Here is a 17696-nt window from a genome sequence, read left to right as displayed (position 1 = left end):
TGCTCTCCGCTCACATGACTGTCCCTCATTGCCGCCATCTGACCAGGCTGAAGTGAAGTCCTTCGACAATCTCCAGCAGATCATATCTTTCCACTGATTCTTGTCGATTCTGAGTCGCTTATATCGACGCTCTCAACTTTGTAAAACTAAACATACCACTCCACCTACCGAGTCCGCTGGAAGCCCATTAACTCTAGTATTTCTTTAAGCTCCCTTACCCCTCACGGAATGGTTGCGCGTTGCAGCAGACCATGAGTGCTACTATTTACCCTGGCAAGGGGCTGGGCTTTGTAGGCAAGTCAACAGTCATCTCATCTTGGACAAAGGATTAACATTCTTCAGCGCTCGGTGCTTCCCTCCATAATGTCCTAACCCGTGTGAAAGCCCAACCTCAGACCTACCCCGCGATCGACATCGCATACTCTGCATCGGATCCTCTACAACACCCGGTCACCCTTCAACTCCCCTCGAATGGCCTTCGGCTGCGTTTTGACGGACCGGATCAACGGTTGCGTCTCATAGAGGTACTAGATTTTTCAAAGACTACTTTAGTATACAAGAGCCAGGAAGTTTTGAAGAGTCCACAAAAGACACAAGAGCATTCGGCTTCCCCTCAAGGCCCGAGTTTTCGGCACGTCTATAACCGTCTCTTCGGTCCTTCCTTCCCTGGTGAATACATACCGCCAACTCCGCCATCCCCTTATGGCACGTATGTGCTATCTTACCCAGGCGTTGCCTTCTCGTTCCCTCTGCAAGACTCAGCTTGGTCAGAGCAATGTGACTTCGTAGCTCTACTTTCCTCTTCAGCGGCTTTACCGGCGACTTCTATGTCGATCTTTTCCGGCGACTCGTGGCCAGAAGCTCGATCCAGGTTATTTACGCAACAACCGCAAGCGCCTCGTTCTCCTGCTTTAGCCGGGAGCTTAGCCGGAAAGAACAAAGAATTTGTGGCTGATGAGATTGAAGATTTTACAATTCTAGGCGCTGGGAGACTGGAGGTTACCCGGAGGTCCACGCGGCCAACCGTTATAATTCTATCCCAAACAACACCTCAGGATCTGATTGCGGAGTTTGGCCCCCCAGATGCTATCTACCGCAAGAATGATCGCAGGATCTCTATTCACCGTGCTGCTGGCGGCCGTGGTGGAGATGATATAATTCACATGAGCCCGTCTTCGGGTAGGGGAATTGAAGTGACTGACATAGATCAATCCTCGAATATGAACGAAAGTGATGATTCGGATGAGGAGGTTTCGCAAGCTACAGCCTTCGATTCGTCATCGCTACCTTCAGAATGCTTCTTCAACTACTTTCACCATGGGTTCGATGCATTCATATCCCATCCAACCGCATCCGGCCCAGCATTTCCAAATACTGGCTTTGATGATCCTACCCCTCCGTCTCCCTCATCTTTGCTAGTGGTGACTAAGATCGTCCTACACGGAAACGTACCAGGCTCATATCCATTCAATCGGTATCGGCGTAGCCGTTGGAAGATTGATCTGAGCCCCACGAGGTCAACCGTTTCTTCAGAGACCCGTTATGACGAGATCTCAGCACGGCTCAGGGAAGTGTGGAAAGGCTCATACGCGACCGCTGCCGAAGAACGAGCTCTGGAGCGGCCCATGGTGCTAAACCGAGGTTGGGGCGATAGCCCTGAAAGTAGCGTGGAGTTTCTGGGTGGGTGGGAAGAGAGCACGGGAAGAGGTCAGAAGACAGGACAAGGTGGGCATGACGGAGGGTTGGGGAATACGGAGCTTTTTGGTTTTCCAGGGCTGTTGTTCGAAGTGATGAAGAACGGAGCAGTGAGCTCTCTAACTATATATTAATGCGGCATCTTGGGAACACTAGTGGTAGATCTTACCCTAGCACATGAGGCTTTCTCAACGAATTTAACGACTTGAAGAACCTTTAGGTCCTTACTATAAAGCATGCAGGGTAGCTTGGTGTCATCAAAGTTATTAATATCGACGCGACCTGCTTTAATCAACCCATGTGTAGATTGTGTGCTAACTCTTTGCTTGTGGTCGGGACGCGGTGACCTCCGTTGCCAAGACCCTCTTTTTCGGAGCTCTCGATTCGCCGAGTAACCCATCTCTCAGACTTCAACTCCAGCCAACATCTCGCGATTAATATTCTTGGAGCGGGATATGCTTCGGCGATAGCATGTCAGAGTTGCCGCGGAAGGTGGCTCGGTCGTGGACATCGACCTTGAAGCTTCCCAAGTCGACATTCCCTGCCCGCGTCTCTCCGGTCGATCAGACAAAATACCTTAAGCGATGCACCGATGACCTCTACGCCTGGCAACGCCGCGAACGGCCTGGCGATCGACCGTTTATTCTTCATGATGGACCCCCGTACGCGAACGGCGACCTTCATGTTGGCCATGCTCTGAACAAAGTGCTCAAGGACATAATCTGCCGTGTGCAGCTGGGGTTGGGGAAGAGGGTGCGCTATGTACCGGGATGGGATTGCCATGGATTGCCCATTGAGCTGAAAGCCTTGGAGGCGAGGAAAGATGTTCAAGAGGGGGAGGGGATTGTCAAAGCCGCGGCCACGAGGAAGGCTGCTCGAAATCTGGCCGGGAAGACAGTAACCAAGCAGATGAAACAATTCCGTCAATTTGGAATTATGGCAGATTGGGAGAACCACTGGAAGACTATGGACAAGGCCTTTGAAAAGAGGCAGCTTGGTGTTTTTCGCGAGATGGTTGAGAGAGGTCTCATCTACCGAAGGTTTAAACCGGTTTACTGGTCACCGTCGACTGGTACAGCTTTGGCAGAAGCAGAGTTGGAGTACAAAGAGGATCATGTTTCTACGGCTGCCTTTGTGAAGTTTCCGCTGGTGAAAGCTCCCTCGTATCTGGAGCAAAACCCGCTTCTAAAGGACAAGCAAGTCTACGCCGTTATATGGACAACCACTCCTTGGACCCTCCCTGCGAATGCTGTTATCGCCGTTCACCCAGCGTTGGAGTACACGATTGTCGAATCGGCTACTCACGGATACCTCCTCATTGCCCAGTCCCGGTTAGAGTCGCTCGAGAGCCTCCTGAAAGAAACTCTATCGGTGATAGTGCCAACAATTCTTGGTTCAGACATCGCAGATAATAGCGCTTACCAGCCGCTCTTCAAACCGGCTGGTTCTGGAGCACAACCGATCATTGCCGCCAACTTTGTTACCGCAGACTCAGGAACAGGTCTCGTTCATTGCGCCCCCGGACATGGTATGGATGACTATGAGGCCTGTGTTGAGCGTGGCATTCCCGCTTTCGCGCCGGTCGATGACCATGGAAACTTCACCGACCTCGCAATGCCGGATGAATCTGCGCGGCTGAGCGGTAAAAGTGTCTTGAAAGAGGGAAATGCAGCCGTACTCGAGTATATTGAATCGCAAGGGCAGCTTCTGGCACAGCATCGCTACGAACACAAGTATCCTTATGATTGGCGGTCAAAACAACCCATCGTCACCCGTGCTACTGCACAATGGTTCGCCGATGTGGCCAATATCCGCGAGAGTGCTCTGAAGGCCCTAGACGATGTCGAGTTTGTTCCCTCAGCTGGGCAACAGCGCCTGCAGAACTTTGTCAAAAACCGGACTGAATGGTGTATCTCCCGTCAACGCGCGTGGGGCGTGCCAATCCCTGCTCTTTACCACAAAGACACGGGCGAAGCCGTCCTCACGAAGGATAGCGTTTCGCATATCATGAATGTGATCGAAGAGCGTGGAATCGATGCCTGGTGGACCGACGACGCCGAAGACCCCGCTTGGATTCCAGCCGCTTTGAGGGACTCGGGAGCTGGCTATATCCGCGGAAGAGACACGATGGATGTGTGGTTCGATAGTGGCACGAGCTGGGCTGAGATTGAAACCCCTTACTCTGACCACGGTCACCCTGCGGACGTCTATCTTGAGGGTAGTGATCAACATCGCGGTTGGTTCCAATCAGGTCTCCTCACCTTTGTTGCACATCAACTCGCCTCCAACCAGATTGTTTCACCTCGTGCCCCATTCAAGACTTTAATCACCCATGGCTTCACACTCGACGGAATGGGACGGAAAATGAGCAAGTCCATTGGCAATACCATTGAACCACAAGCAATCATGGACGGGAGCTTGCTCCCACCTCTGAAGCCGAAGAAGGGTAAGAAGCAGCAAATTACGAGCCAGCAACCTATGTACGACGCATTAGGGCCTGATGCCCTCCGATTGTGGGTCGCAAGCAGTGACTACACGCGCGATGTTGTTATTAGCGCGGACGTGCTACAGACTATCCACACGAGCCTCCACAAATACCGCGTTACCTTCAAGGTCCTTCTTGGTGCACTTTCGGATTTCAGCCCAGAGCACGCGGTTCCGTATGATCAGCTGTTACTCGCTGATCGTATCGCTCTCCTGCATCTTTCTGAGATGAAAACTGTGACGCGGGAGGCATGTGAAGACTTCGAGTTTTATAAAGCCACGAGCGCGATTAACCGATGGGCCAACCTTGAGTTTTCTTCATTCTACATGGAAGCCATCAAGGACCGTCTCTATACCTATGCCGGAAACAGCCCGAGCCGACGAGCGGCCCAAACGACGCTGTTCCACATATACAATCACCTCCAAGAGGTGTTGGCCCCTATCACGCCTTTGCTGGTGGAGGAGACTTGGGAGCACGCCCCAGAGGCTATCAAAGCCAGTTTTGCGCACCCTCACAAACGCACTGTCACGGACCTTACTCCAGAGTGGAAAGGCTCGTCCCTGAGTGGAGATTTTCGGGACATTGCCGCTATCCACTCTGCGATTAAAGCTATGCTAGAAAAGGCAAGAGGTCACAAGCAGACCGGCTCGTCGTTGCAATCTTTCGTGCACATCACGCCTCCCACTACTGGCGTGTCTATTCTCGAGAAAAACTTGGATGAACTCCCAGATATCTTCGTGGTTTCCTCTGTCACCCTTGGTAGCAGCGGTGAAACCACCCCGGACACGATCACAAGCGCTGAATGGCACTACAGCGAGGAGTACGAACTCTCCAACGGTGAGAAAGGAACCGCGTACGTTTTCAGTCCGCAGGCTTCCAAATGCCCCCGCTGCTGGCGGTACGTTGTCCCTGAAGCAGAGGCGGCGGAAGAGGAGGTCTGCAACCGCTGTGCGGAGGTCGTCCAGGAACTCGATGGAGCGGCTTGATTGGACTTACTACTGATGCATACCATTCATTGGCATTGACACATTAGACATGTAAATTAGTGGAGTTAGGATCTGTACTATTATAAATAGAATTGACACTCATCTTTAAAGAGCGCTGCAATGACTGGCATTCAGCTACCTGCTGTACAAGTCTCTGTCGTCATGTGGCGGTGATGAAACCTGCTACACCTTGTGCCAAGACCCCACATCTCCCGCTTCATCGACCATCGTGGACGCTCCCCCACTACAACTGCATGCCTGCACGACTCAGGTGACTCGCATCTTTCCTGCATTTCATCTACACAGAAACAAGCTCTGCTCACCTCGAGCCAATCGTCGATAACAAGCCATCCGGATCCCAACCGGCCTCAGCCAGCTGCCAGGCTCAATGACGACAGAGCGGAGGTCAGTATGACGATGGCCTCGTAAGACCTCCCATGCCACCCAAGACATCAGCTTGCAGCGAATAACAAGCCTTCCTTCAGTGTCGAAGAATGCGGCCCTTGGTCCACTGAGATCCAGACCATCAGCATCTCCGTGTTTCCTGAGAGCCTATAAGTCCCAGCTCCCCCGGGATTGATTATGTCGGCCACGCTCGCATTCTCTGGAAAGTATCCTTGCCGCCAGCCATCTGCATTTCCCAACAGCGTTCAAGATGATTGAGGAGGTTCTCAAGAAGACAGTCACTGTCACCCAGACTTTGACGCAAACTATCACCGAGGGGCTTCCTTTGCCCACCACGACTTCGCATTCGCACTCGACTTCGACTACATCGGTGGCTCCCATCCCCACTGTGGTTCCCGGACACCCTACCTTCCAGGAGATCAACACAGCTGGACAGCGGACATTATGGTATGGATGAACGTTGAAGCTTGTATGGATAGTTGCTAATGTCGGGTTGAACAGGGTTGTCACTGTGCTTATGGCCCTCTCCTCGCTCGTGTTCTACATTCTTAGCAACCGTGTGCAACTCGTACGTGTAACCTCAGCAAATATACTAGAACCAGCTGCTGACTACTTATAGCCCAAGCGTGTGGTACACTACCTCGTCGCCGTCTCGACCACCGTCTCATTCATCGTTTACCTCGCCCTGGCCACCGGACAAGGTGTTAACTGGAAGCACGACCTGGTCAAGCACACCCACAAGCACGTCCCCAACACCGACCATGACATCCTCCGCCAGGTGCTCTGGCTCCGCTACGTCAACTGGTTCGTGACGGACCCTCTGCTCCTCACTGCCTTGACTCTCCTTTCCGGCCTTCCAGGAGCGTCTCTCTTCGCTGCTATCTCCGCCGACTACGTGTCGCTCGCTGCTGGTCTCTTCGGCACCTATGCCGGCCACACCAGCCGCCGTTGGGTCTGGTTCACTATTAGCGCCATTGGCTTCCTCACCGTTGTGTATCACATCGGCATCAAGGGCACCAGGGCCGCTAACAACCGTGACACTCACACTCGGCGCCTGTTCTCTGGCATCGCGACTGTCGCTCTTATTGCCAAGGCTCTTTACCCCATGTATGTCCAGTTCCACCAATCGACCATTTATTCTTGCTGATTATATCTAGTACCCTCGCCGCCGGTGCCCTGTCTCTCAAGATTGGCATCACCGCTGAGACTATCCTCTTCGCCATTCAGGATATCATTGTCCAGGGTGTCCTCGGTTACTGGCTCGTGATTGCCAACGATGCTGCCACCGGAACGTGAGTAGCCCGAGGGAATTACAAGCTCGTGCGAACTTTTCTAACCACTCACAGATACCTCTATGTCGACGGCTTCTGGTCCAATGGTCTTGGCAACGAGGGATCTATCCGCATCAATGACGAGGAGGGTGCTTAAACGATACAGCCCCAATATCAACACCGGCTCAATAGCCACCACGATAGTTCGACACAACAATCTTGTTGAATGAAGTGATGTGACATGAAATAAGAAGAAAAGAAGTGTGAGGAGGAAATGTATGGGAAGATGGCAGAATGTTACAGTAGGAATCAGTAAAGAGGTGGCTGGAGGAATTACGAAAGGAAAACGCTGACAGAACGCATTTTGAGGATCATGATGTTTATGCTCATGTCCATGCGGAATTGTAAATGTTATTAGCTCGATAACTTTAATATGATTTACGAATATTATGTCTGAATGCATTTCCTTTAGAACTGATTAGGCCCTTAGGTTGGCTGGTTACCACCGCGACCCTCATTCCTTCATTATATAAATGTGGCAACGACCTCAGAGCTTGCTACTGTCTGTGTAGTTTAGAATCCGGAGACACTAACTAGTAGCAAGGCTGCGAGGATCGACCAGGACTCCAGGACAGATTGGGGTTCGTGCGGAAAACTAGGTCTCCCGTTCAGATTGCTACGTTGATAACCTTATACCTGCAGGTCTGTTTAGGTATGCTAGAGACATCTAAGGAACGGGAAAAAAGAAGTTGACGAAGTAAGATTATCAAAGATTTCCTTGCCAGGCCCCGACTGCCTGACTAGGGCCCGAACTTCCATAAAACTTAATCTACGTGATTTTATAGAGTGTCCAATGTAGCTTGTATGGGGCAGCAGCAACCTGAAGAAATTTAGATGGTCTGCCCTATTTCTAATCTTTAATCTCAGAACAATGTATGTGTTAGGTACAAGTATTGAAAAAAGGCTGAGGACTTAGCACGAAGAACTAAAGTCCCATACATCCCTTCACTCCACCACACTATCCAATACTTAGTTACTTGTCACCAGAAAGCTTAGCAGCTTCTTGCTCCCAGTACTCCGCCAACGACATCGGGGTCTCAAGATTCTTGAGCCGGGCTTCTGCAATAGCGGCAAATAGCTTCAGGTCATTGATGATAGAGCGCAGATGGATGGGGTCGTTCCACGCGGCTGGGGTTACAGGCCAGGGGAGGTATTCACCGTCGAAGGCTGATTTCGCTCGAAGAGGCTGAGACACGGGGAGGAGATGCGCTGAGAGACGGGGCTTCTTCGGCGAGGGCATTACCTGTCTCTGTGCTGAGGATTCTGTTTCAGATTCGGTGGTAGTTCTCAGCGAGAGCTGTATCTGTCTCTGTGCTGGGGACTCAGATACAGATTCGGTCGGCATCGGAGCGAGCTTGCGTTTCTGCGTGATGGGAGAGGTGCTTGTGTCGGTTGCAACAGCTGTCTCGGATGGAGAGGCTGACCTCGTCGCTTCCTCGGCTAGGACCTGTCGGAGGCCGCCGCGTGCTACGATATCACTTTGCGTTGTCAGTCTTGTCAGAAAGCATCAAACAAACACAAGCACTTTCTGACTTACACGGTGACCTTAGGGTCCCAGACCTTCCCGCCTTGCTTCTCAAACGCAAGCCGGTGATCGCACCGAACGCCCCTGTGCTGGAAAATGCAGTTCGAGCATGCATGCGTATACATGGACCGGTTCTGGTATATCGGGAAGACAACACACTTGGACCAAGGGGTCTGTCGTGCACATTGTGAGCAGGGCTCGACGGCCTCTCCTCGACAATATAGCAGGGCTGCTGAACGCTGCTCGGCGTCTTTGGGTTCTTTGGCGACACCGGATGACCATTCGAGCTCTCGGACGGGCTCGAGGAGGTTGACGATTTGGGTTTGGTTTGGGCCTAGGCCTACGCTTTGAAGATCTGAGTCTGAAAAAGGTATTGTGTTAGCGAGGTCGTTTGGAGTTGTAAACTGAAGGGAAGGGTGGCTAGATTATACTTTTCGAAGAAGTCTTGGTAGGAGGCTTGATTGAGGTATTGACGAGGCAAGGGGGTTCATCTTCAGGGGACTGGCTCTGGCTCTGGCTTCTGGCTAGTCCATAGGCTTCGAAAAGTGAGGACATGGTGCGAAGCTGGGGATGGTGGTATTGCTGGAGTAGAGGGTGGTTGAGAGTAAACAAGTCGAAGGGGTTGAAACTGTCCAGAGCTAAGGAGTTACCCTGGGTCGTGTTACCTTGCAGTTGCTTCTGGTGACTTGGGGTGATGAATCTGGTTGTTTTCGTGCCTGCGTTGTGTTGTGTTGTGTTGGGTTGGTGTGATCCACCTCTCCCATCCCAATCCACTACTTCTAAAATCTTGTATTTCTTGACATCTTTTCCTCTTGCTTTATCTTATCCTAAGGCCTAGTTAGCTTTACTGACCTATCTAGTTGATCACGCGCAGAACAAGGCTTCAACTTCCTGTTGTTCGGCCGAATGTGTTTAGCCAGCGGAATCCACCGTCAATGAAAACACCAGCAGATTCGCCCAGTTGCTCTTCTCGCTTGCCCACTCTAACTTGCCGACGCATTTGCCTCTGCTACTGCCGAAGATCTGTCTTCATCGGCATACGAGACGCCTTTTTCTGCTACGCTCCTCTTACACACTGTCTGGCAGAGCTGACGCTTGTGGGCGGTTTTTTCAGGGCATGACCCAACGTCTAAGAAACGACCTGTTCCCAGCATTATCTTTGGGGATTGGACTTTTGGCTCTTATCTCTCTAAGCCACATATCTCATATCAAGCTCAACCCCCTGACATTGAAAGATTGTGTTTCGAATGGAGGACATATGTTGGATTTTCCTTTCCTAGAGAGCTCTCGGATGACGTTCGGTCTCATGAAACGACATTGGCCTCTTTTTGCGACGACTCTGGTTGATGGAGTAGAGAATTCACTCCTAAAGCCATTACAGGTTCTTGACTGCTGCTAGGTATCTGCTTCAGAAGCAATGAGGGGATGTTTATACCTTCACTCGATGAGCTTGCGGGGGGTTCGCCTCGCCTGATTGGACTGCCAAACGATCCGGGATTATCACTCGAGTGGGTGGTCCGGGGTAGTAATACTACTACCTACCTCTTTCCCAGATGTTGATAGCAGCACTCAGCTGCATCAACCAAGCCGTTACCTAGGTATACTACCGCTAGGCAGATCATTCGGGCCATTTGAGCCGAAGATATGATGCCCCCCTCCTTTTCCGCTGGTAACCGAGGACATTTCTCTAGACATGGACGACGAAATATACAAGATTTCGGCGGCAACAATGACAGACTCTTGCTGATGGTCATGATCCGTCGGTATCGACTCCCGGACAAATGCATGCTCGGTGGTGCGGTACGGCAACACCACCATCAATTCGCCTGCCTTCACCCGACCTTCGATACAGTTTCGTTAAATTAAGCTTCTCTCGATCTTGGCTACGCAGGATCAGCCTGCCCATAAGCTTGGATGATTTAAGCTCACCCAATATTGCCACACCAGCGTCGGCCCTTGGTCTTAGTATCATGACACGATTCCGCGACTCTGAATGGCCTATGGCTGCATTGCCTAGACTCATTCTATGTGCTTGAGATATTCCACACGCAGGATTTGGTGACAATCGTTCCGTGTCTCCTTGGGTGGACGAATGTATCTACTCGTGATGGTTTCCGTCATGACTACTGCGGAATCAGCCCCTGGTCATCCCACTGAGCGCCTGCTTGGTGGGTATAAATGCCCGACAGTTTCAGACCTGACTGCATTTGCTTTCTCTTCTTAATTTGCCCGCCCTTGGTCAAACACCACATTACGATAACTCTTCATACTATCAGCTTACGTATATCCGTTGCCGTACACCATCATGCCTCTCCTCTACAACGGTAACAGTCGCTCCTCCTCAAACGATATCCCAGTCTGGGATCTCAAGTCCAGCTCCCCTCGCCCACCCGACCATGTCCGCAACTTCCCCTACTACCACGGCTCCCATCCCCAATCCCAGAATGTGACCGAGAGGGATGAACGCCAACGTGTCAATAGGAGGGAAATTCTCCCTGGTGGAAAGTATCGCGGTATAGTTCCCCACTCTTTACCCCATTTCTCCCCATCTAACATGTTACTCGTCACTTAGGGATCGCCAAGCTCTTCTTGCGCTATGAGCATAGCGAACGAAACACCTGGGCTACCGCCACGGGATTCCTTGTACAAGATGACTTGGTCGTGACTGCGGGCCACTGCGCCTATGACTGGGAGTACGAGATGGGCGAACTCACCGAAGTCAAGGTGTACATTGGGTATACTGGAAAACAGACCGTAGACCACCCCGAGGTCGAGTTCCGCCATGGCAAGCGTGTGGCTACTACGCAAGAGTGGATGGAGAAGGGAGGCCGTCGCGAGTCTGATGTCGCCTTCATCAAGTTGAACAAGCCATTTGACGAGGTCACTCCTCTTGATTTCAGAGACACTCCAGAGTCCGACAAGGGCGTCATTGGGGTTGTTGGGTATCCTGGTGATTTGGAGGACAATGGAGAGCCTGGCTGCCAGATTTACGAGGCATTTGTCGACGCTAAGTGGGATCTGAATCGATCACAGGTCCTTGAGTATCAGGTCGATGCTTGGGGCGGTACGTTCCTAGTCCGAGGATCTATGAATTCAGGATCTAACATGGTGTACAGGTTTCTCTGGCTCTCCTATCTTTGATCAGGATGACATGGACTGCATTGGCATTCACACACACGGTGGAGCAAGAAAGAATTGCGGCACTGCCATTGGCGAGTATGGTGCTGAATTTGAGCCGTACTTCGACGCTCTCGAAGCGCGCGGTGAGCGCCGGAGGCAGCCGCAGCGCCGTGGCAGAGCCGAAGAGCAAGACCTCGTTGGCGAGATCCTCAAGCTTGTCAAGGACTTCCCCGACCAGATCCCCAGGGACATTCTGTCGCCGGACTCCAACCTTTCTCTCGGCAAGATCGGCGTACCCGCTGGTGCCGTTGCACATATCGCACTGAGTGCTGCGACCAATGCTGTCACCGAAGACGTCAGAACATCCGATGGCCGTTTTGAGAAGGACCGAGCCTTTGATAGCATTGCCGAACGTGCGCTCCTTGCAGAAGCCGCACTTCAAGCCGTCCAGGATATGAGCCCACAGCTCCGACAGAGCGAGCACATCTTTGATACCATCACGAAGACCGTTACAAACTTGCTTCCCACCATTCAGGATGCTGGCTCGACCGTCATCAATGCCGCCCAGGATCCGCTCCTTCGGCTGGCTCTGGATGAGGTCCGGAACCGCAACACGAGACGTACTGACGTGCCATCATTCAGGCAATCCAAGAACAGCAGGACGAACCTAAACAACAAGAAGGCCTCGTTTGTCGAAGCACTCTCTGAGGAGAGGGACGACCGCAACCAGCGGTTCATCAGCAATATTGCCTGCGACGGTGTCTCCGACGATGCTGAAGTCAACTGGGACAACCTTGATCTCCCGAGGCGACTCACCTCAGCCAGATCTATCATGGAGGGAGGAAAGCAGCAGCCATCCATGGTTGGTCCCCTCCTCACTTCGAAGGGACAGCAGCAGGGACAACAGGCACAGCAGATTGGGCTTCACAACCTGCAACAGCTCACCGAGATGGGCATGGAACAAGACCAGTTCCCTCTCTCCGTCGAGTGCCTCCCACTTCGTGCTGTCGTCAGTGAGTCCGCTCTTCAGGCCATCCTTCGTATCCCCCAGGAAGAGCTCGAGCAGGAGAGGCTCTTCGACTCCATGCGCGACGTGATCATGGAGCATGGCCCCACCATCATGAAGATCGCCCCCTTGGTCATCCGCAAGGTCGCACCAGTCTTCATCGCTATCGCCAGCGAAGGAGACTTCGGCAGACAGTACGGAAGGGAGCGCGAGTACGCCAAGGGCTACGGCAAGGTTTACGGCGGCAAGTATGGCGGCAAGGCTGCCGCAAAGTATCATCTCACCACCAAGACCAAGTCCTTGAGCAAGGGCAAGCCGGTGTCACCCGCAGAGCAGGAGTTCTTGGTCAGTTTCTAGACCATTGATCTTTCTTATTTAGGTTTGTCCTTATCCTGGAGCCCACTTATTGGTGGGGCGTCTGTTTCTATTTCTAAAAAGGGCTATATGGGTGCAACCGAAAAGTCTTGCTTTCCTTCTATAACGGAAAACCAGTAACTAGTTGTTGGATATTTGCATGTTAGGCCAAGCCATACAGAATGGAAATATTCTTTGGTGATTCTTACCCTCGTTCTTTATAGACAGACCAGCCAACACCTCGCGACTCACATGTAGGCTCAAGTTGGGTCTGCAGTAATCATAACAGCATGCAGGCCCTACTGACGGGAGATTAGTCAGACTTCACGTGACCAGGGCGACTTTAGTTTAGGGAGACTTCGTACTCCACCAACGTTTGTATCCATCAATCAGAGAAGTCAGTTTATCGTTCCACCACGTTAGTTCATCGATTTATATCGTCCATTCGTTTTGAGTCGTCAGTACGGCTCCGCTTCAGGTGTTGTATCACTACCTATCTTACTACCTTAATACCCATGCTCTGACGAGGCCTCATAAACGGATCCAAGTGTGCAAGTGTAGAATTCTTGGGGGATGCTTAAGGTTAGGGGTGATTGGCTTCCAATTATGGAAGGATAAAAAGCAAGTGAGAATTGGCTGAACTCCACTATGATGTTGGTCGGTTATAGTTCGAGGCTGATGAAATCTCTTAACTTCACAGGGCGTCTAGTGTATCTTCCTCAACTGTTGCCCTGTCAAAGTAAGCTCGATTAGAAAGAAATGTGGAGCCTTTTAATCAACTAGCCAATAACAGATCGCTAAGTACGCGTATTCGGCCAGCGTCCGAACCAATCACACGCCATCCAGTGCGCGTATACAACATTTCGACTTGAACATGAAGTAGACTGAAACAAGGGCTCTTGAGATAGATGCAAAATCTTTGCAGTTGCCTGCTGCCTGCTATATTACATATATCTCAGTCCAATCGTCATTTTCATCTAGTATCCGACCCTCATTTTCTTTCCACACCAACTCCATCTTTCATTTGCCCGAGATTCCAGAAGCCCGACATGGCCGGGGGTGACAACGGTTACTACCCGTATGCACCTAGCAGCGTAGGTGCAATTCTCGCCATGCTATTATTCGGCGGCAGCGCCATCCTCCACACGGTGCAGATGTTCAAGACAAAGACATGGTTCTTCACGGCATTCCTAATCGGTGCTTATAGTAAGTGTCTATTGATCCCTCTCCAATCCTCCACCAAATCAGGACCTATGCCGTAACTAACCAGAGTCAACATTACAGTGATGACACTAGGATATATTTTCCGCCTTATCTCCGCCCGCTCCCCGGACAGCCTAGTCGCCTACATCTGCCAATCCATGTTCATCATCCTGCCGCCCTCCCTCTACGCCGCAACAATCTACATGACCTACGGCCGCATCGTAACCTACGTCGGAAAACCGCATTTGTCAGTAATAAAGTCGCAAAAGGTAACGAAGATCTTTGTACTAGGCGACACAGCCGCCTTCCTCCTCCAACTCGCTGGCGGCGGGATGCAAACAATCAACAGCATGCGCAGCCTCGGGCAGAAGATCCTCGTTGTTGGTCTCGTTGTGCAGCTTGTCTTCTTCATCTTCTTTCTGTACGTCTCTGGGATGTTCCAGGTGAGACTCAAGTCGTGCGGGTTTGGATGGAATGGAGGCGGATTGTGGCGGCGGCTGTTGCATATCTTGTTTCTCGTGTCGGCATTGGTGATCGCGAGGTGTGTTTTCAGGATCGTGGAGTATGTGCAGGGAACGGATGGGCATCTTTATTCGACGGAGGTATATATGTATATTTTTGATGCGGTGCCGATGTTTTTTGTGCAGGCGATATTTCATTTTGTCTATCCGGGGAGGATTTTAGTTGGGAAGACGTTGGAGGATTTGGAGCTGGATGGGGAGAGGAGCGGAGAGTATTCTGGATTAAGAGAGATGTGACCTTGGAAGGTGCGATATGGATCAATTTGTACTGTATTGAGTGGGAGAGTTCTGATAGATAGATTAAACGGTGGGGAATATGGATGATAGAGTGGACTACTGGTTAATCTTATTGCAAATGCGAGATCAATTAAGGTTCAAATTAAGGACCGCCGATTGGCTGAGTCAGAAAATAGGCAACTTCTTAAATTTTTGCCTCCCTTACCACTGCGGATGCCAACCACCACCCTTGCTTTTGCTTATGTCGGTGAGGAGCTTGTTGTAACCTGCCAGAACGAGGGAAATGGAAGATGGGCCCTCCGAGGAAGCCCCATAAGAAGTCTAGAAAGGGCTGTATCGAGTGCAAACGGCGCCATGTAAAGGTACGTTACCTTCCCCGCCCCTCTGGTAGAGAAAGGTGTTGACCAGTTGCTAGTGTGACGAGAGCCGCCCCAGATGTGTCAATTGCACTGTATCAGCCCGGCACTGCTCATACGAGGACCTTGTCTCCTCAGCACGCACTCTTCTCTCAGGCTCATACACAACAAGACCAAAGACTAAACACAGTACTGCCTCACATCGTCGAAACCCCCCCAGTCCCTCTCCTGTTAGATGCAGTCCTCAAACCCCAGAGTCAGGGTCGCTATCAGGGACCGACAGCCCATCAGTGAACAAGCTACACTTGGAACTCTTCCACCACTTCGTCAGCCACATCCTATCCCTCTTTTGCCTGGACCACCACCTCTCCTCAGCGTATTCCTCTCTCGAGATGACAAAATGTATTCTGAGTGCCCCCTTTCTCATGAACGAGATTCTGGCCTTCGCAGCTCTCCACCTAAGTATTGTCCACCCTCTTCAACAACGCTTTTACCACCACCACGCAGCAGAGCTGCAAACGCACGCCCTGACAGAATTCAACAATGGCGCGAACATAGAAATCAACGCCGACACCTGCCTCCCAATCTTCCTCTTCTCATCCATTCTTGCTCTTCACATGCTTTGCGACAAGCTTCTTTTCCGCGCGGATGACTTTGGTGACTTCCTGCAAGACTTTGTCCAATCGCTCCGCCTCCACCGGGGCGTCCGTGCAGTAACAAATCAATCCTGGCCTCTATTGCTACAATCACCCCTCAAGTCTCTTCTTGAGGCTGAGCAACTTGCGCTAGATGGCAAGCATGTTACACCAGGGACTGAGTGCTCCACTCTCCTGACGCTCACCAACTCAGCATCAACACCAACATCGAGTTCCAACTCCAATTCTACTAAACTCGACACCCCGACACTCAACACCTACAGAGAAACTATCAAATCTTTACAACTTGCCTTTGACGCCAGCGGACGCGTCAGTACCACCAACCACCCGTTCAAATCTCCCTTTTCCGCTGCCGGCGCTATTATCTCGTGGCCGGTCATCATCCCGCCGCGGTATATTGATCTGCTCGAGGAGAAGAGGCCTGAATCACTGGCTATCCTAGCTCATTTTGGGGCGCTGCTACACTTACATCGCTCTATGTGGACGTTTGGTGACAGTGGGAAGTATGTTGTGCAGAGTGTGGCAGAATATCTTGGGGATGGGTGGAAGGAGTGGGTTCGGTGGCCGGTGGAGGTTGTACAGAGGGAGGAGGATGAGCAGCAGCAAACAGATGAGATTGGGACTGGGCCAGGAGGTTGGGCGGCGGATGTTCGAGCATGATACCTAGATTCGTATCCTTACAGCAAGTTGATACTATTCAGTAAGTCAGGATCTCTATCATAAACCTTTCTGATTAAATATCTTCTATGGATGTATTGAGGAGGCTGGACGCTGTGTTAAAGTACACAGTAGACGAGAGATTAGCAAGAATTAGTATACCACGCCCGGAGAGGCCCTAAAACCTAGTCAAGAGTAATAAACTTGTGTCAGATATCAATACCTACCTAATTACTATAACTATCATGGCAACGTCCACCACGCGGCTCAACCATCGCCTGCTCAAATGCATGAGCCGAACTCAAGTGCGGGTCAATCTCAATCCTGTTTAATTCCCAAACTGAGTCTTGACCTTCTGCGGCTTCTTCCCAGACCCTCTAGTGACCCCCATACCTTCCGAGCTCCCGCGGTAATCACGACGGTGTAGTCGCGGCGCCTCAGGGGACGTTCTCGGCTGTCGATCAATTACGTTGTGCCCTTGATCCTTCTTCTATCCAGATGCTGCAGCTGCAGCAGCCCGACGAAGTTTTCTAAGTCGTCTACTATCCGTAAAACGTTTCCATAGAATACACGAAGTGCCGCAGGCCAGAATGCACAGGCAAAAAAAAAAAAATTTTTATCGCGATGTCGAGAGATTCTCGCTTCTGTGGAAGGCCCAGAACATGGGGATGCGGTTTATTAGGCTGGATTTTTTGCTTTGTGAGGTTGGGGTGTTCTTAGCACCGTGGACGGTTGCTGAGCTTCAGCTTCGGGATCAAAAGCTGAAAACGCAGGACGCGGCTGTTCTTAGACTTCATCTGAAGAAAATAAACATGAAATCAGATCTTGTAAGCTGAAAAGTCGCTCAATCAGTGACATATATTCAGGGTACAACTACCCCGTGCAGGCCCTCGATTTCACACGCTGCGGCAATGCAGCCTGCGCGACACTTGACAGACAGGCCTATACGGAAAGGAGAATGGATTGGGGTCATTATTAGGGATTGTTTAGACAAAAAGGAACTGTTGGTGAAGTACGGTCAGTTCTATTCCATAGCCCCAGATAGTGCTAGAATGAATATAGAGTAATAGAAACTTTCTGTGATGATGATATTGAGGTTGTGAGTCAGGTAGAACAGTACCTGGTAAATATATCCGTGGGTGGAGACGTGCTGTGCACC

General features: G+C 51.2%; 6 protein-coding genes across 6 annotated transcripts; 5 read left to right on the top strand and 1 right to left on the bottom strand.

The window, feature by feature from the left end:
* Positions 1-251: 251 nt before the first annotated feature.
* BJY04DRAFT_206978 (tRNA synthetases class I-domain-containing protein) lies at positions 252-5166 on the top strand (the record flags this gene model as incomplete). Its single annotated transcript, XM_073713793.1, has 5 exons — positions 252-294; positions 343-1805; positions 1852-1853; positions 2145-2379; positions 2410-5166. The coding sequence occupies 5 exons, from the start codon at positions 252-254 to the stop codon at positions 5164-5166; spliced, it is 4500 nt and encodes a 1499-aa protein (XP_073572221.1).
* Positions 5167-5405: 239 nt separating this feature from the next.
* Positions 5406-7300, top strand: BJY04DRAFT_187011 (opsin family protein). Its single transcript, XM_073710979.1, has 5 exons — positions 5406-6018; positions 6073-6139; positions 6191-6678; positions 6729-6863; positions 6918-7300. Exons 1-5 carry the CDS (start codon positions 5822-5824, stop codon positions 6997-6999), a joined length of 969 nt encoding a protein of 322 aa, XP_073572220.1. The 5' UTR covers positions 5406-5821; the 3' UTR covers positions 7000-7300.
* Positions 7301-7875: 575 nt separating this feature from the next.
* Positions 7876-8982, bottom strand: BJY04DRAFT_217319 (DUF3716 domain-containing protein; the record flags this gene model as incomplete). The annotated part of the gene is made up of 3 exons (XM_073716005.1): positions 7876-8380; positions 8440-8788; positions 8859-8982. 3 exons carry the CDS (start codon positions 8980-8982, stop codon positions 7876-7878), a joined length of 978 nt encoding a protein of 325 aa, XP_073572219.1.
* A 1678-nt stretch (positions 8983-10660) lies between these two features.
* On the top strand, positions 10661-13637 carry BJY04DRAFT_187010 (trypsin-like serine peptidase). Its single transcript, XM_073710978.1, has 6 exons — positions 10661-10940; positions 11000-11491; positions 11544-13205; positions 13272-13354; positions 13405-13528; positions 13608-13637. Exons 1-3 carry the CDS (start codon positions 10733-10735, stop codon positions 12908-12910), a joined length of 2067 nt encoding a protein of 688 aa, XP_073572218.1. The 5' UTR covers positions 10661-10732; the 3' UTR covers positions 12911-13205; positions 13272-13354; positions 13405-13528; positions 13608-13637.
* Positions 13638-14089: 452 nt separating this feature from the next.
* BJY04DRAFT_187008 (RTA1 domain-containing protein) lies at positions 14090-14937 on the top strand. The gene has a single exon (XM_073710977.1). The coding sequence runs from the start codon at positions 14194-14196 to the stop codon at positions 14866-14868; it is 675 nt and encodes a 224-aa protein (XP_073572217.1). The 5' UTR covers positions 14090-14193; the 3' UTR covers positions 14869-14937.
* Positions 14938-15108: 171 nt separating this feature from the next.
* On the top strand, positions 15109-16548 carry BJY04DRAFT_187007 (Zn(II)2Cys6 transcription factor). The gene is made up of 2 exons (XM_073710976.1): positions 15109-15230; positions 15284-16548. Exons 1-2 carry the CDS (start codon positions 15159-15161, stop codon positions 16538-16540), a joined length of 1329 nt encoding a protein of 442 aa, XP_073572216.1. The 5' UTR covers positions 15109-15158; the 3' UTR covers positions 16541-16548.
* Positions 16549-17696: the final 1148 nt, after the last annotated feature.

Source organism: Aspergillus karnatakaensis (assembly GCF_047715665.1).
Source record: "Aspergillus karnatakaensis strain CBS 102800 unplaced genomic scaffold BJY04scaffold_19, whole genome shotgun sequence".
Classification (NCBI taxonomy): domain Eukaryota; kingdom Fungi; phylum Ascomycota; class Eurotiomycetes; order Eurotiales; family Aspergillaceae; genus Aspergillus; species Aspergillus karnatakaensis.
Note: the sequence above shows the minus strand (reverse complement) of the source record. Positions and strands in the feature narration are given on the sequence as shown.